An 18,482-nucleotide genomic window follows, 5' to 3' on the forward strand; every position below is an offset into this window, starting at 1 on the left:
TCTCTAACAGCTTTTGATCAAATGACACCGTGAGGAGAGGAAGGATAGATTATTTACATTTTCTGTTTCGAGGGTTTTTTTTACTCTGTCCTCTAAGTAACTCTAAGTGCTGAAAGACATAAAAGAGCATTGGAGGGGATCCAGTGTGACCATTCCTCTGTTTCTGACACTGGATGGGATCCAGTGTGATCATTCCTGTGTTTCTTGCACTCTTCTAGCCATAAAAATAATAATTACCTCTTCAGACATCCAAAGCATGACGTTATTAGAGAAGTGGCAAAAGCCATTATTTGTCTTCTGGAAGACACAAAGATGCTTTATCTTCCTATCTTACACGTACAGGTTTTCAGATGCCTCTCGCTATTTTAATTACATAAGTAGGGTGGGAATCACCTTTTAGTTAATGAAAGCATCCAATTCTAGTTGTGCTGTCCATGTTTGAATCATAAAATTGAAGATTGCAGTGAAAACTGAGACGTTCAGATGGGGAGGCAGGCTTTGCAGTACTACTATGGTAAGAAACCATACTTTTAGCATCCTGCAAGTAACATAGACAGTAGTGGTGACATCCAATGAAAACCATGAGGCGTTCCTATGGGGGCCAGACAGTTAAACTTCCAGACTGTGCGCAGAAGGGAGCAGTTGCAAGGTCTGATGTCAGCCTTGGCTGTGGAAAGCCTTAGCTGGACAGCAGCTGGTCCGTGAGGATGTTAGGATGAGCAATATCTGAGATTGCAGATGATTAATAAAGGTAAATTAAAAAAAAGATGATAAGCCTTGTGAGCATTAAACAGCAAAGGGGTGATTCAAGACCTTTGCCATGCAGCTCTAGGGTCATCGGTTCTGAGTGTGGCCGGCCCATGCTCAGGTAGTGCGTGGACACTTGTGACCTGAAGCAGAGCCGAGCAGCTCATTATTTGCGAGGCAGGAAAGAATGAATGTCACTGAAAACGTGATTCTGACACAGCCTTACAGCATCAGAGTCCACTGGAAAGCAGAGGAGAGGAATGAGTAAAATACCAAGTCTGGATAAGAAGTAGAAGAAAATAAAAGCATGGCTTGTGCCTAGTATTTCAGGATTATTGAGTTATTTCTTAAGTGTTTCCTGGGCCACCAGCTGATCTGAGTGGGTGTATTCCTTTGCTGACGTGGATTTACAGTCAGAGGAGGGCTGTTCGGATGTGTGGATCTGCTCGTGTAGGACAGCAAGCAAAGGTACAACTTCAGCTGAAACTTCATCCATGACTTTGTCAGGTTTAAGTGGACAATTGTCCACCCGTGCTGGGCACTTGGATCAGCAGCATTTGGGGGCCAAACAGGTGCTTGAAGGCACAACTGCAGGACTGAGGATCTTGGATTTCAGTGTACAAGTTCGAAGGCTGATAGCTGATGCGTGCATGTTGGTCACACACATTTCTGTCCAAAACAATCTATGTGTATGTGCTATCCGAATTATGCTGAAAAGTCAGTGTTTTGTGTATATTTGCAAGAGGTTGTAAATCCTGCTTTATTTCTTGCATTCTTAATTTCTTAAAAAATGGCTACCTTCCCAGGCTCTGCTAGTCCAATTTCCCAGCTAGGACTTAATAACAGAGTATTAAATGAAGTCTCTTGTTGCTTTTCTGCATGTTAAGGAATCCTTATTGGCTCTTCTAAAGTATAACTGTGTTTTAACTGTAAAAACAAATGGACTAATGGCTTTTGTAAGGTATGTTATTGGTGTTCCTTCGGTCCTCAGGCTGGCGTGTTTGCCGATTTACCTACTGATTCACAAAATTAAGTAAGCCACAATGGGAATTCCTGCAAACCAGTGAATTAAGAAACGTTTGTGATAATAATTAGCTACCTGTCAGCTTGTGACAATTGAAGAACAAGAGCAGAACAGTATCTGTTTTGACATATTGATACAAACATGCATTCATGGGCTTTCTCAAAAACTTCTATTTCCAAACCACCAGCCCTCTCCATGAAAGCCAAACTCAAGTGCTGAACTTCGTCATCATGGGAAATGACCTTTGCTAACGTCTGCCTGTTAGAAAGTCATTGCTGGTTTTGGCTTCCTAGTACAGATGATGATGAACACTACTTAGTAAAAGTTTGCTTGCTTTTATTTTATTAAGTATAGCTATGATTTAATTCCAGCTTTTTTTTTAAAGAACTCTATATTGCATGAAAGCATGTAACAAAGATGTGAAAGCAGTGGCTTCTTTTGGGTTTAAAATATTTTATTATTTTTGAAATCTGAGGGAAAAGGCTACAGAAATCACAGAATAACCTTTTTTTTTCCCCGATTCTCTCCCCCATCGTACTGGGTGGGGGGGAAGTGAGCGAAATGGAGAAAAATAAGAAGGATGAGAGTGTGGAGGTCTGATTTTCCAACTGCACAGATGTGTGTGCCTTGGATCTAGCAGAAACTTCCAGATTTCCAAGTGCCATATTTCACAGGCACTGGAGGGTAGTGCCTCCTATGAGAACAGCTGCTGTGTGCTAACATCAGTATGAGCTGTCACATTAGGTCTATAATAATGTCACGGACCTTCAGGAGCCTTCGGAGGTGCTACAGCAGGGATAAAATGGAATTGTCAAATATTGTGAAAGCTGTGGAAAACAGGGACATCGATTGTGTCTTGAGGTAATTGAAGGTATGCAACTGTTTTTCCTTTTGAGTTGTTTTGCAGGCTTAAGAGAGTAGGATCTGAGAGCCTTGGGGTAATAGAAGTCCTTGAGTCAAAGGATGCGTATTTTCAGTGCTTCATAAACACTTTGCCCACATAACAGGAGAAGAGCGAGCTGCTTTTGGGCTTTTCTGTTATTTTAGTAACACGCTTGGAATCGAGTTGAGTAACCAGATGATGTTAATTCATTTTGCTGTTTGAGGTCCTTCTGGAACAAAGTGGGAAAATTACATGAATACGTTTTAGGTTATTTCTTTAGGGAGTGGAATTACTGTACTTCGGTTCATGCAGAAATTATGCTAGTGACAGTTTTCAAATGTAGTTTTTTACATAGAAAAGATGAAGTGATCTGGGTACCTTATTAACATGTATTGCAGTTCACGTATTGTGGATGCCTTTAAATAGCTATTCATGTTATCGTATCTGGCTGTTGGCTCAAATAAGCTGTCAACAAAATGTATTTTAAAATATCAGCCTAAATTGAATTTGCAGGCTGTAAAATAAAGATTAATTTTTTTGATTTCTTGAGACCAGAGACAGATTCATTTATTCTGCATTACCAGGACAGGCATATTCTAATATTTGTAATGAGAGATACATCAATTTGTTCTGCATATATCTTCCTTAGATGTGAGGCACAGATTTGGTTAAAAATCTGAACTGGGTTTTGTTTGAATTGCAAATTAATTGCAGTGAATATTTAGTTATGTCAGGTTAGTAAGAAAATAAATACTTCTAGGGACTGTGCAGTTTGGGAAGCCTTTATCTTTTTAGAAACAGTTTGGATAGTTGTTGTTATATATTAATAACAATAGAAGAAAAACTCAGTTTAATTTGCTGAAGTAGGCAACTAGATAATATCAGCGCTGGAATACTAAAAGCAGAAATACTTGTGCGGGAAAGTCCAGTGGTAAGAATTTGTAATTCTCAAACAACAAGTGGCATTACAAGATTCACGAGTAGTGACTAGTAATGATGTTTAGGAATGGGAAGAAAAGGTGTTCTGAGCCACATGTCTGATTTTAATGGAACGGGACACTTCAGGTGCTTTTTGAAGGCAATTTAGTGAAAGACAGAGAGGTAAATGGAGAACTCAATAAAATACAACCTGAGTTATCTTTGATAAGATAGGTTGTACAAGACTGGCCCAATCTCTTGCTTTGTTAAAGTAGCTCACTTTTTTAGACAAATGAAGTTTGTCTACCTGGAGGCCAGTAAAGTCTGTGGTACAGGGTTAAATGGAGAAGAATTATTTCAAGTTGAAAAGGTGCAGATCAGTGGAAAAATGGCAAAAAAGGTAAAGAGGATGCTATAACAGCTTGGAATAAAAAAAGGAGTGTAGCTGAATTTAGTTCCAGACGGAACTAAATTATTTTCTGAAAGGGTTTGACATGCTCTCCTGCAATATAGGAGACTGGACTCAGTGACCCAGAAGTTGCCATGTACCTGTCTGACACCTTTTAAGACCTCCTGAAGGATAAGGTTAGTAAAATGAGAGGTCAGTTTTTCCTCAGGTGAAAGTGAGCAGTGAGGTTTATAAATAAAAGTATAGTCCTTCCCTCCACAATGCTTCTTCAGTGAAGGCATCACTTCCAGGTTGCTCCATTTATTCCGCCTGCAGCCTTCGTGTTCTGTCTCACTGGTCAGCAGTTCGCCACTGACCTGCAGCGGGACAGAAGTAGCGCTTCAGGTAGTCTGCTTCGAAGCTGGTGTCTGATGTTGTGCTCAAGGGAAGTTCTGAGGCACAAAATTGTGAACGGATTTCCTCAGAAAGACCACATCAGTATGTATGTAGTATGGTATTACAGTTCAGAAACTTGTGAGAGCGGTGTTTTCTGTGTCTAGGAATAATATCAGGATTACTTTCCAACTGCCTGAGAGAAAGTAACACAATTTTGTACCTGTTTTGGATTATTTGAACTGTTGGATATGGGTCAGAGAATGTTGGTTAGATCCACAAAATGCACCTGAATGCTAAGTCTTGCTGCATCTAAGTTATAAGTGCTCTTCTGCTTAGTGAAACCTATGTTCCCAGGTAAAATAATGTTAGGGTCCATCACAGCCATCTTAGCAAGAACATAATTGAAAGCCAAGAAGAAATACTTTGGAAAGAGGTGTGGTTTTTTTAAATTTAGGTGACTTATTCTACGCTTTGGACCATCTCCAGCCTGTCTCATAAAATACAACTGGAGAAGATGCCTTCATTTAATGTACGTGTTAGAGTACGTAAAACTAAACTCCCTTTCTCCTCCAGAGATTTGAAGCAACACCTCACCTCTTAAGTAAATCCATCAATAACCATCTTTCAGAGGACATTCTAAGAAGGGAACTCTAAATAAAGTAGGTTTTTTTTTTCACAGAATAGTTAAAAATCTGCTGAGACAGAGAAGATGTAAGCAACTGTTTAATGTTGCTAGAGCGCTCATCAACTGAGAGGAGGGGTGTTCACTTTGATCTGCTGTTCTTGCATGGCAGGATGTTGGACTGGGTGTCTGAGGAGGTCGTTCCCTTTTGTATGCTTTTAAAATGAATATGTGTCTATACTTCAGATTTTTTTTGAAAGAAACTAAAGTTATTTTACTCTTGTTTGGAAGCCTGAGAAAAGAACCGGAGTTACTGGGGACTGGAATGGAGGTAACAGGGTTGTGGGCTGGGTTGTTGGGAGAATTGCTTATCAGAACTTGTAGCTGTCTGGAGGCTTCCTCGAGCATCACATAACATGGTTCACATTAATTACGCTCGGGCGCTCTGAGCTTATGATATGGTGGAGTCTTAACTGTTGGAAACATGAAAGCAGATGATGGGTATATCAGGCGTTTATGGGTGATAGGTGTTTATGATTCTTGAACGCTGGCAACAGAGTTTGTGATTGAGGGGTTTGAACTGAAAGTAATAGGTAGTAACTTATTAACTGGACTTAGTAAATTAAGCACTATCGTTTCAAGAGAAAAATGTGAATATTGTCATGGAAGACACTTACGTTCCCTTCATAAATGATTACCTTTTTTTAATTCTTCAAAGTCACATGTCTCATGTAACAAAACATGGTGTACTAAAATGGTAGACCAGATTATTGAGCTTGATGATCTCCCAAGTGATGCATTTTTAAACACATTATGGTCACTCAGCGTAGTAATTATGGTAATTCAAGTCCCTGTTCACAACTACTTACAACTCCTCAATATTCTTCCACAACCATTAGCGGTCCTCTAACTGTTTGAAAAGGAGTACTCCTGCTTCAGTTTCCCCGTGGTAGTTAAGAAATCTGGGCTTTTCTGCATTTGCATCCAGCTGTCAAAGTATGTGGAAATTTGCATTTGCATGAAGGGGTTCTTTTGCCCAGAAGAGGTTCTATTTTTACAAAAACTGTGGGAAGAGATTTGGACATTTTGGCATTCTAATACTATAGTACAACTGCTCTAAATAGCTATTTTTTAAGTGAACATAATGTCTTTAACCCACATTAGGGTAAAATAAAATGATTTTACATTGTGCTGAAATGCTTCTATTATTGACTGGCATAGCTAATCTCAAACACAAAAGCTTTATGGTGAACCCAAATCAAAAGGGAGAAAGTTGCAATATATCAGGTAAAAGCCATTCTTTTATTTTTTTCCCAGCATATGAAAATAGGAGTTCCAGATTTCTGTTCTGAATTGAATTTTGGGAAGAGCTCTGCAGTTATACTGTGGTACATCAAAATACTGGAAGGAAAATTATGGATGATGGATTTAGAAATCTGTTACTTTTTAGAAGATTTGCATTCTCTTCCAAGAAGCTGAACCTATTTGGACTTTTTTGGTTAGACTTAGTAAGGGCCAGAGTAATGAAAAAAAAGTTAAAAATACAAGGTCACAAGCAGGAGAGTTATTTTCATAGCCTGCTTCCTAGAGAAGTAGCAAAATAAGAAATTTCCTGATTAATCAATATTATCATTTTACTTCAATATTGCAGGTTTTTCCTTTTGGAAAGCCTGGGTATATTTTTTCTACCCAGAGGAATAAATATGCTTACAGACTGGTTCAGGTAATGTATTGTCGATTTTGTTTCATACATTATTCTATGTTCCTCCCTCAGAATTCCTCCTCCTCTTGTTGTTTTTTTGTTTTGGTTTTTTTGGCGGGGTTTTTTGGATTTTTTTTGTTGTTTTTTTTTTTTTTTCCCAAGGCATTTTCAGGGCTGGGAAAATATTGGGACACAAATTTGCAGTACCCAGCAGAGCGCAGCATTTATGGAAATGCCTGATTTGCTCTGAACTATAAATTCTAAATAATGATAAGTGGAATTGCTGCTGTAATTATCTTTCTTTAGGGAATATTTCTAACTTGCAGTATAAAGCCTGTCTATTAAATAACGTTTATCAGGAATGTTTCCTCAGGCATACTTTTCAAAATTGTATTTTATTTTTATCTTGAGCAAGATCTGACTCTGCACAGTTTGTGTTAGAGACAAGGAGAATAACTAGAACAGGCAAATGCCTCATAGGCAACAGGAAAGCGAGTGGAGAGATGAAAGATGAGCTTCCAGCAGCTGCAGAAAGGATATACACTTCAAGGGTGCCCTATAAGCCTTATAAAGCAATAAAGGAAGCAAAACAACATTATGAAGGGTCCTAACAGCCATAAAATTCCAAAAATGGCAAGGATTGCTTTCATTATATAAAGTGTTCGTTAAAACTTTAAATAATGAAATAAACTCTTGACACTGAGAATGGAAAACCTGCACCGTTCAACCAGCCTCTGTTTACTTTACAATAATCCAGGCCATAAAAGTAGTGCGGCACAAATACTCCGTTCTGGGGGAGCTCCGGGATGCCCGAGGACCACACAGTTCTCCGGCTTCAAAGGAGCGGGGTCTCCAGCAGCACGCCCGGCTCCTGGCCTGCCGCCACGCCGCTGGCAGCCGCCGATGGTACTCGGCTCGGCCGAACGGTAGAACGTCTGAGTCAGAAAATCCCCAGGATTGTTTTCGTTGGCTTCAGTTGGGTGTTTCAGGGTTCTTTGGGGCGGGAGATTTTTACTTTCTTCTTGCTTTTGAAGCCCGGGAGTATTTTGGGTATTGGAAAAATGTGCTGAAGACTTTGGGACCAGAAAGTAAGTGGGGAAACTCATTAAGGAGTCTTCCGGGATTCAAGGTGGAGATACGCAAAAATGTCTTCTACATAAAATGATTTACTACTCGCTTACTCGTTTCAAAATGTAGAATTTGAATTAAAACTAAGAATTTAGCAGATTATACAACAGATACTTAATTTGTCTATCAAAAGAATGGGAAGAAAGTATTCATTTTGAACAGAAATACTTTCAAAATTCAAAAGACCTTGTATCTGTTATTTTAATAATGCTAATATAGTTTACCTTATCTGTTAATAGCATAATCTGTTTAAATATTTTTTCCTGAATTAGAAGCCACTTTAGAAAACATTATAAGCTGTAAAGTACACATGGAGCACTCTTCCTTATGTGTCATTGAAATTCAGCCATCTTCTGCTTTGGTTGCAACATACAGGAACAAAATGTATCCTTAGGGAAAAAAAGAATTCGGCTATATGTAGGTAAAATTATCACTGAAAACTTTAAGCTACAGCATACTCCCCTTCAAGGCACTTGAGCAGTACTGTAATTTATGATGCTGTTTGCAGTGAAAGTGTGGGATCCCATTAATTTTTCTGCCCAGTGCCATAGTTTACCATTTGTTTCTTTGTCATACTTCTGAGTAGCTTTCTAAGCTGCTGCTGAGGTTAAACATCTTTTTTACATTGGAAAAGAAAATGGCTCCTGATATATATTTTTGTGTTCGTGTACGTGTTACATGAGATATATTTGTGCAGTTTTGATATCTCTGTACTTGCACCATCCAAAATGAAATCCTTTGTCTCTTGGCGTATTTTTGGGAGACCAGACAGGGAGACTGTCTGCATCATGAGTGGGAGAAGTAAATGAGTCACAGTTCTCTTTATGAGGAGCTTTGTTTCATTCAAATCCCTCTTGCCAAGATGCTGACACTGAATTTGAGTCATCAGCAATAAACAAGTCGTACAGAAAATTGAATCTTTAGAGGGCAGAAAATCATGGGCAAAGGAAAGGCACTCACCGGTGAGCTCTGTGTTAGTCTGTGTTTGAGAGGAGTTATTGATTGCATTATTTCCCATGGTGGATTTTTCCATAAGTGCCTTAAACTAATTCAAAGTGCCAGCCTGAAATTTCATTTTGAAACATGCATGTGTAGTGAAAACCAGCAGCATCAGTCAGGCTTTGAGATCACTGAACATGAAATTGAGTTTTCACAGCACTAAACAAGGTGATTGTAGTCTCTGGTTTTATCATTAGCTTTTCACCTGTGCTGTGTCCTCAAGGACTGAGATCAGTAAGACGTGCTGGCATCTGCCAGGAAGAAGGAAAGATTTGGTGAAATACATCTTGTGTTGGGTTTGGTTTAGTTTTTTTTTTTTCCCTGTATAATGCAATTATCCTTTGCTTGAATAAATTTACTTCGTATATCATGGTAGCAGTCCATCAGGACTGGACGTGTTTGTGTTCAGGAAGTGATTATAGATCAGCTAATACATATTTCAATTGCAAAGGAAACTTTTATACTATATCGGCTTTAAGTGTTTTACTTTCATGAAAGTAGCACAGCACCTTATTTTTCTGTGGTAACAGAGTTTCTAACCACTCAGCTTAAAGTATAAATGCTTTAAAGAAGGGTGGTAATGTACAGATATTCTTCATGTGGACGTATTTTCACATTTAATAACCTTTCCCTCAACAAAACACTAAAAAGTCAGTATTTTGCTGATTGCCTAAAATGTGCCTTTTTATTATTTTCATTTTAAGGTGTGATTCCATGATCAGTCTAGGACATGACATATAAACGGATGGAGCTGACTCATGGAGGGGCCAGGAATGGGGATAGGATAATGGGAATGACTTCAACATTTACAGGCATTTCTTACTCCTCAAAATGTCTTGTACAATGTGGAGTATCCCAAGGGGCTTTCTATTACCTAGAGTTCCTTTTATGAGTGCGTCTGCTGTGCTTATGTTGCTCTGCCCGCCTCCCCCAGCTTTGCCCCATCATCTTTGTAAAGAGGCAGAAATTCAACACTGTTGAAGGAAAGAGGAAAAAACAGTAAATTTTCAAAGAGAATGGAGGGTATAATGCAAACAGTAGCAGTTGTGGTGAGCATAGTCTAATGAACTGACACTACAGTGCGGCTTTGCTAAATATAGCTACAAAATACTTGTTGTCTGTGAGCACCGATGGAGGAGAGCATTGCCATCTGCAACTCGGGAAGTTGCAGAAACAGGGGCACAAATCGCAAATAAATAGACAGGAATAGGATTACGGAGTGCCAGAGCCCTGGTCCTGTACTCACTCAACTGGGCAACCTTCTTCCTTGCAGGATTGGATGGGCTTTCATTTGTGCTGTCCCTTTCATTGCAAAAGTGGCATTTCCCCTCTTGTGCCTGAAGAGACTCTGGAAGACTAGAAATGAACTTGTTTTGTGGAAAGAGGGTCAGTGTACTGCATGCCTGTTGTTCGGCAGTCCTCGACAGTCAATTTTAAATATGGATGGGGAAAAAATCAGGGTAAAATTTGCTCACTCTTGGTGAGTTCAGATCTCTGAGGCTTGTGCTTTGCTCTCCCCTGCTGACCGTCAGACGCAGTACCCTCCAGGGTATACATCTGTGGCCCTCCGATGGTGGAAACCTGTCAAATCACCAGCGGAGGTGAGGAGGAAAAGAGCAACATGTCCAGAGGGAAAAAACTTGAAGAGTGCTGATGCAAATGGGAGGCTGCAATCCTTGGGTGCAGTGAAGTGAATGCAGCCTGGGAGGAAGGGAGCGAGGAGGAGGAGGAAGACGAGGAGGAGGACCTGGGGACCAGCTGTGGGACAAAGCTGAGAAGTAGCGGAGCAGGGCAGAGTGCTTGGGAGCAGAGCCAGGGCCAGGGGATGGGGCGAGAGCCAAGGAAGGAGACAGGCAGACAGAGCACAGGGCTGCAGGGAGCTGCTGAACGGAGGAGCCACCTTTCAGCTGCCCGACATGTGATGGTGTCTTGTCCCAGGGAGACCCATCCCCAAAGCTCCCTGCAGCCATGTGCTTCTTCTGCTCCTGCCTGTCCTTAGTGCCGGAGTCTTTTCATCGTCCCTCCATCCATGGCCTGGCCTTTTTCCCTTAACCCACTGCCAGCCTTGTCCCCTGCTCATGCTGGCTTGCCTCCCAGAGCCGTTCTGTGCAGGATTGCAACGTGGCTCGGAAATGCCACACAAAAGTAGGCAAAGGTGTCGTGAGAAGACAGCTAGAGAGTGATGCGATGAGGAGGTCTAGATGCGCAGGGCCTTTGAAGAGTTTGTTTGTGTAGTAAATAGAAAAAACAACACGTACTGTCTGCTGAAAAGACATTGTGGGTGAGACCCTTTTCTGTCCTCTCTTTTGAGTTGGACTTTGAATGCATGCAGCAAAGTCCTGAGAGTCTGCTCGCTTTTCAAGAGAAGAAGGGTTAATTGAAAAGGGAAAGGTAGCATAAATCCTGTGTTCTCATGGCAAGGAAGTATACTTCATGTAATCCTGTTGATATTCTCCAAAAGCCAAGCCTAAATTCAATATTGTACTGTGGAAGAGCGTGAATTACTAACTGAAGAGGGGTTTGTTCCACATATGGTACTTGTAAAATTACTGCATTAATTTGCAAAGGAATGAAGGACATAGACCAAAGGTCTTAATATTGTGTTTAAAAAACCGAGTGATTGGTAATTGATGATAAGAGCAGAGTTTAAGCTCACTTAAATTTTGGTGAGCTGTGTTTAGTATATATTAGGATCTTACACAATGACTTCCACATAGCTTTGAAATGCAATAGTTTTGCATATATTGTAATAATACTTTAATGATAATTCAGTTATTGTTCATATTCTGAAGTCATTCTACCTGAAAAAATACAAATTAATACAGATACCATTAATTCTGATAAATAAAGCATTTTTGTTTACTTCCCCAGACTATGTGATACAGTTGACTTCCTTCCATCTCAGAGTGGTAATAGTGATAGACAATGAAAATTTTGGTGATTTTATATTTTGCTTTTACATGTTTTTTAGATTTGGTTACCAGGGCAATGATGGATGTGATTGTAGAAAGATTAGTGATAATTCTAAATGATTTTGCTGCTTGCTGCTGGAAGTTGAAATATTTTCGTACTAAATTGTCTCAAAATATCATTTTGTTGGTGATTTTTTGGTGGAGAAAGTGGTCTGGGGAAGGAGTCACCATTGTTCCTTCTTAGAATAATTCCTTTACGTGGTGAACTTCGAAAGAGTGAGTCTGGGTACTGATTTGAATGAAAACTTATTATTGACAGGAGGTAACACTTGGTAGTTATCTTTCCCACTTTGGTGTCAAAGAAATTGCTTGTCCTCTGCATTTCTTCCCATTAAGGACAGTATAGGTTTAGAAACTAGCAGAAGAAACTTACATTGTGGGAATGGGTGCAGGTTCCATGAGCAATGTCTAGAATGTATAGCTTGCGATATCGATTTGCATGTGTATCCACTACCATGTGTGTGGAAGAGTAACCAACAGATAAGCACCTATTGTTAGTAGTTTCATATTTAAAATGGCATTGCCAGCTTGCACGTACCACAGTGGAGCTGTGGTTCTCCATAGGACATCTCTGTTCTCCTTTAAGAGCAATAGTAAACTAATAAAAGCAAATTTTTAGTCAAATTAAAATGTGTCTGGAATGCATAAGAATTTGATATTGATGAGCACAGTAAATTAATGGCAATTTGTTTAGCAAAACTTTAAAAGAAAAAATCGTTCATGTTTTATAATTTTCAAATGGAAATAAACACATTTTTTCATTAAAACATTTTAATGAAGCAGTATCTATAGTTACTGTCTGGTTTGTGAGAAGCCGATGATTACAATGGAGAGGGAGCTTGTTTCACTAGTTTGAACACATGCCAGAACTATTCAAAATGGGAAGAAATGTGCTTGAAGAGTCTGTGGGTTTGAACTTTAAAGGCTTAGGTCCTCCTGCCAAGTCTGCCACTTCTTCCCTGTGTAAATATGGGACAGTTATCATTTGAAGTGTTTCACTCTCACTTTCCTCATTTAAAAACACAGATATTTTAGTTGACTTCTTTTGTAGAGCGGTTTGAGATATGGTAGCAAAGAGGATAGGTGTTATTTTAAGCACCGTTTTTTAACCAGGAGCAAGAGGTTGGCTCAGGACACTGGCAGAGAGGCTCGGAGAATTTTGCCTCCTTAATGCTTGTTGGAACCATCCCCAAGAAAAGGTCTTTCATCGAGGAGCAACATTTGAAGATGTTTTCATGTAGTTATTGATTTCAGACCAACCCACAGGAAGCTCTGTCTATACATTGGTGCTAATTTAGCATCCATTTACCAGAGTGGCTGGGATTGTAATAAGTATGTAGTTCTCTTGGCAAATGGTCTCCTTAGGTGAAGTTTGAACATAGGGATGGAAGAGCATGAACAGACACACGTTGCTGAATCTAGCTGGACATTACTGCCAAAGCTCCACTTCTTTTTGTGGTTTCTGCCCTCCTAAGCCCTCAACCTTCTACAAACATACAAGTCAAGTGTTGCAACAGAACTTTAACTGCATGATGAGTCTCACAATAGCGGATATGCTTATTGAAAGGGCAGGGAATATGTCAAAAAATTTTAATTGTAAAAGCTATCACTCTTTTGAGAATCCAACGTAGCTTGTATTGAATTTAGTGCATACGTATATGTGTGTACATCTGTGCTTACACATTTGGAAAGAAGAATCTGCATGTTTGAATTATATTTGAACAAGTATTTCAACTGTTAAAGGTAGATCTAGAACTCCAGAGCCAGGACTGTATCGCGACTTCAGTGCGAAACCTTTCCTGAACTCTTAACAAGACTAAAAGTGTATGTTTTGTTCTACGTAGCTAATTATCCATCACTTTCTTTTAGAGAACTTTTACAGAAAATTTTTTTTTTATACTTACATTAAAAAAAAAATTACCTGAGGAAACTGCAGACACAGTGTAGGGTCATATTAATCGAATTTAAGAAATTCAAATGTTTGTCTCCAAAATTTTTTTTGAGATTTAATTGGAAAGTCAGATAAAGAGTCTTTATGCTACTACTTTCTAGTGGATCTGTGGTAGATTTGGTTTGGTTTGGTTTTGTTCCTCTCAGTACTGCTTAGAAATCAGCTAAAACATTTATATTGCAGAAATGATATAGCAGCAGTTTCAAGTCTTTGGTGCCTTACATGCTTGATTAGAAAAATCCCATTAATGATAGAAAATGCTAATCAGCGATGTGTTTTGCCAGCCACCACAGGCCCACGCACTCTATATAATCCATTGTTTATTAACCTAATGAAGGTCATTGTAGCTTTTGAAAGCTTGTGTGACAGCATCTCAAAATGGTTTTAAAACTCTCTGCTGCTGGACTCCGGTGCTGGAATAAATCAAGGCTGGGTATTTACTTGTCAGAATGGCCCTGGCGTAAATGAGTTTTTTCTGGGTGGAATGATCATACTGTGCTTTTCATTTGTTCATTATAATTGTCAAGACAGACAAACAGTGCAGTGGTGGCTAAGCTGATGGTGCTGCCATTAAGCAGCTAGACACTGTCTTTATCCACATCTTATTGATTTTCCTTTTCTTTTCTTGGCAGGTGACATCACACAGAAGGGATATGAAAAGAAGAGATCAAAATTAATTGGGGCCTACCTGCCACAGCCTCCTGGTACGTGTATCTGTGCTTGCAATATATGAAGATGTCAAGTGTACTGATAGTTGCCACAGTAAAAATCTGCATCTCTGAAGAAATATATGTGGCAGAAACAAAGCTATTGTTATGCAGAAAAAGCTTATTCCAGCCATTTTATGTATATTATTATTATATGTCTGCTTTGATGTGTGTGTACATTTTTTTACATACGTTGCTGTGGGTTTGGCAGTCATGTCTGGAAAAGAAAATCAGCCTAGAATCATTAGAGAGGCATTGTTTGTTAGAAGTAATGCAAAAAGACAGAGGAAAACATGATGTCCTAACTCATTGAGAGTTCAGCCAAGTAAAGCTTTCTGAACAGAGGTATACACAAGAGTGGAAGAGAGCCTTGGAGTTTGTACATGCCTTCCTCCATTTCTGGGTTTCCTATCCAAATCTCCCTTTTGAAGACACCAGAGAGACCAGCAACATCCCTAGAGTTCAGCTTGTCCTAGAACGTGTGGGCAGCTGACCCTTCATACATACCTGCTCTCAATGTTGAGGGATAGGTTGCAGGTACTTGCCCAAAAGGTATGAGAATATCTTCAAACTAGATTTAATAGCATATTGCTTCATTAGAATTATTTCCAATATATATATATAAGAACTCTTCAGAGTTCTTTCACTCTTCTGAGGCACTGGATCGTGAAGTTGAATATGTAGTTGTAGGTATTGGTATAAGCCTCCATTTTGTGTCGGCCTCACAGGAGCATGCCCCACACGCTCGTGGCATCTCACTGTCCTTATGGAGGCTCCGCTTGGGCTTGGCTGTCCTCTGAGTCCTGTTTTTATTGCAGGCCTGGGAGCTAGTTTCCTCCTTTTACAAAATCCTGCCTTTATGGTGGAGTTGATGGTTTTCTATTTAAGCTGCTTGTGTGTGGAGACACTGCCTTGTTCTCTCTTCTTCAGGTCTACAAATATATTAGCTAGCTCCATAGCAGAATGGTATTTTGTGCCTTTGGATTTCACTAGGTTTACTCCACCGGAGGGAACTCCACAAAAGTGATCAGTGTTACAGACACCTCTGTTCTCTGAAGTGATACAGCCTGATTTGAGGGTGTCTGTGACATTTCCTAACCATTGGGAGCCATTAGAGAATGAAACAAATCAGATCAACAGAATTACAATACCAGAGGTGCAGTTATTAAATTTCTGGGTATTTATTGGTCTGACCAGACTGTCAGACATACAATAGTCTTCACAGTATGTTCTCATGAGACTTACTTACGTTTACTGAGTTATGGAAGGACTGTTGCCTCACAGTAATCCTCAACACAGCAGTGCGGTTGGTACCGGTATTTGTTTATACAGTTAGTTGTACCTTTTTTTTCTTCACACAAGAAAATAACAGCTTTTTCTCCAGAAAGTTCATAGTCTTCTTGTCAAGCTGTATCCATGGCTGAAACTGCTGGCAATTCATCATGCATGTCACGATGAAAGAGAGAAGGTGGAGAACCCTCTGAGGTTTATCTTTCAAGGTCTCTGTTGTGATATTAAAGTTTTTCCTGTAAGGAAAAGCAAAGGGATCTCTGTAAGCCAGTCCTGTAGTGGGGTCTATTCAGTAATTTGAAGAGGTCGTGACTGAGGATGTAGTTGATTTAGTGCCATTTTAAAGATGGGAGGAAACAGAGTGAATGTTTTCTGCCCTACCACTTCGCAGAAATTCCTGCACTGGGGATGTGGGGTATGGATGAGTGGAGGAAGGTGATGATAGAATGAAAAGGAAAAGTATTGAAATATTGTCCACAGTTTTCTTGTCCATACATCAAGCTCAGTCATTTAGGTGATGGCTCAATGAATTATTTTATTATAGAGGAAGACACTGCTTCTACTGTATTAAAGTGTTTTCCTCCAGAAATTGATATTATTTGTGCTTGGGTCTTTGCTGTCTTTGTATTTTTTGTTTGTTTTGTTGTGTTACCTTTTTGACAAAACTTGAAACAGTGCAATTTGATATTCTCCTAGAGACTTTACTCATCTGAACAGCTTGAGGTCCCTGCTCACTAGGAAGGGGGAGATGAATCCTTCCCAAGAAGAAATAGGATAACAAAACAGATGCTGCCTTTTGAAAGCCTCTGTCAATACCTGGACAATCACATACATGACCAATTAGTCCTTTCTTTGTTGTAATGTTTTGATGGGGAACTGCAAGAATTTAAAAGCTTTGGTGGTCTTGGATCTTGCTATTAAAAGGGAATAGACATTTTAGAGATATTTTAAAACAGTCTGGAAATGGACATGGCTCTTTCGCTAGGATTGGAGGCACTGGGGAAGGGCAGGGATTTGCGTTGTGTGACTGCATTCAGCAAACTAAAGGAAATCCAAAGGCAGTTCCCATCTGTTGGGACATCCAGTCCTCTCGCTGCACCTTTGCTAACATTACTAACGCCCATGTTGGCAGAGTGGAACATTGACCCGCGTTGGCTCCGTGAGTGTCCTGTGGTGTCTGTGCGTGTGTGTGCGTGTGTGCTCTACTGCATGGGGGCAGCAGCTCCATTCGTTGCTGTAACAAATGTAAAAAAACTAAACGTGAATTAATTAGTTTTTTTCAACTTGTTACAGCAGCGAATGGAGCTGCCGCAGTACGGTGTAGACTGCAACACAGTGAAGGAGCTGCCAGAAGAATGCTCCGCACTGCCAACATTGGTGTCTGTGACATCCGGGAAGCGGCCGCTAGAGAGAGAGCAGCCAGCACAGCAGGAAACCGGCCTCTCTTTTATTTTCGTTTTGGTGAGCACAATGAATATATCTTTTCCAGTCCATATCTGTCTGTAACTGTGCCTCATCTGGAAGCCTCTGGTAGACACCTACATCAACAGGATAGACTAGGAGCTGCCAGTGACAAGGCAGGACAACCAAAGGACAACATCTGGAAGGCCATTATCGACTTCTATCTGCCTAAGAGTGAAGTGATGGGAAGGGAGAAGGAATACTCCTCCTTAATAACATTTGAACATGTTAATGTCTCTGTAGCTTCCATACTATGGATACTTTGGAGGAGGTTTCATACAATAAGCTGGTGAAGCACAGGAAGGCATGTGTTTCTAATTCCCTTTTTGGCACTGCCTTTTTACAGAGCTCTGGACAGGTCCAAGCCCACCAGAATCCGGAGGAAGCTATAAAAATCTAAGCGCCCTAATTCTGTGCTATTTTCAAGTAGAGAGCTCTGCTCACGTCCAAACCATTCAGAAGCAGACTAACTTTTAGGAACAGGAATCAGGCTGGTAGAGCAAACTAGAGGAAGAACATTCTGCAGGGCCACGTGTCTGCAGTGTGGACCGGCAAGGCATGACCTCAGCCATGGCTGCATAGCTCTGCCCTTCAGCAGATACCTGTCCTGCCTTCTGGGGGAGACCTGTGGCTGGTGGCAGGCAGTCTGCTCCTACTCCCTGGGTTTGTAGCAAGGCTGCAGAGGATTCACAGCCTCTCAAGACACCACATTTTCTCTTGCCAACCATGTGGGCACACGGAGGACATCAAACTCTTGCCTGTGTGCTTGTTCATGCTCCCACAAGGCAGTCCAGACATGGTGTAAGAGATGGCTACAGGGAAGATAAGATTTGCAGTTCTGTCAGGACAAGACACGCCTGTAAAAAGACGATCCCTTTGAGAAACGCTTCCACACTCATTTTCAAACCAATTTGCTGTAATACTATGGAGGAGGTCCATACTGGATTCTGACTGTGTTGTTTGTATTTCTCCTCTTACGTGGGGCTGCTCAAAGTCAGGTTCCCTCAGTCTGACATTGGTTCCTCTGCCCAAGATTTTTGCAAAATGGGAATGATTAAATTTAAATTGCAATTTCAGGTTTAACAGAATTAATGATATAAAATCACGTAAGTGCTAAATATAGGCAGTAGAAGGGTTGGATATATACATATATAAACAAGCATATATATACGGTCTTTTTTGTTGTGCTCATTGGGATGCTGTCATTTTAGAAAGGGAGAGCTGTTACTTTTCAGGAATGGGATTAATGAAAGGTGAAGCTGGGCAACCATGTGGTTGATACTCTACCAGGTGA

At 40.2% G+C, this 18,482-nt stretch overlaps 1 protein-coding gene across 6 annotated transcripts in view; it reads left to right on the forward strand.

The window, feature by feature from the left end:
• DIP2C (disco interacting protein 2 homolog C) overlaps positions 1–18,482 on the forward strand; it is a 337,185-nt gene that overhangs the window by 165,126 nt on the left and 153,577 nt on the right. For 3 of the 6 annotated variants that reach the window (XM_030009286.2, XM_030009287.2, XM_030009288.2), the window contains exons 2-3: positions 14,363–14,434; positions 17,021–17,188. In XM_030009286.2, coding sequence (XP_029865146.1) covers positions 14,363–14,434; positions 17,021–17,188 — 240 coding nt within the window. The remainder of the gene's footprint in view (positions 1–14,362; positions 14,435–17,020; positions 17,189–18,482) is intronic. The other 3 variants (XM_030009289.2, XM_030009290.2, XM_030009292.2) reach the window with 1 other exon arrangement.

This window comes from Aquila chrysaetos, chromosome 3 (assembly GCF_900496995.4).
Source record: "Aquila chrysaetos chrysaetos chromosome 3, bAquChr1.4, whole genome shotgun sequence".
Classification (NCBI taxonomy): Eukaryota; Metazoa; Chordata; class Aves; order Accipitriformes; family Accipitridae; genus Aquila; species Aquila chrysaetos.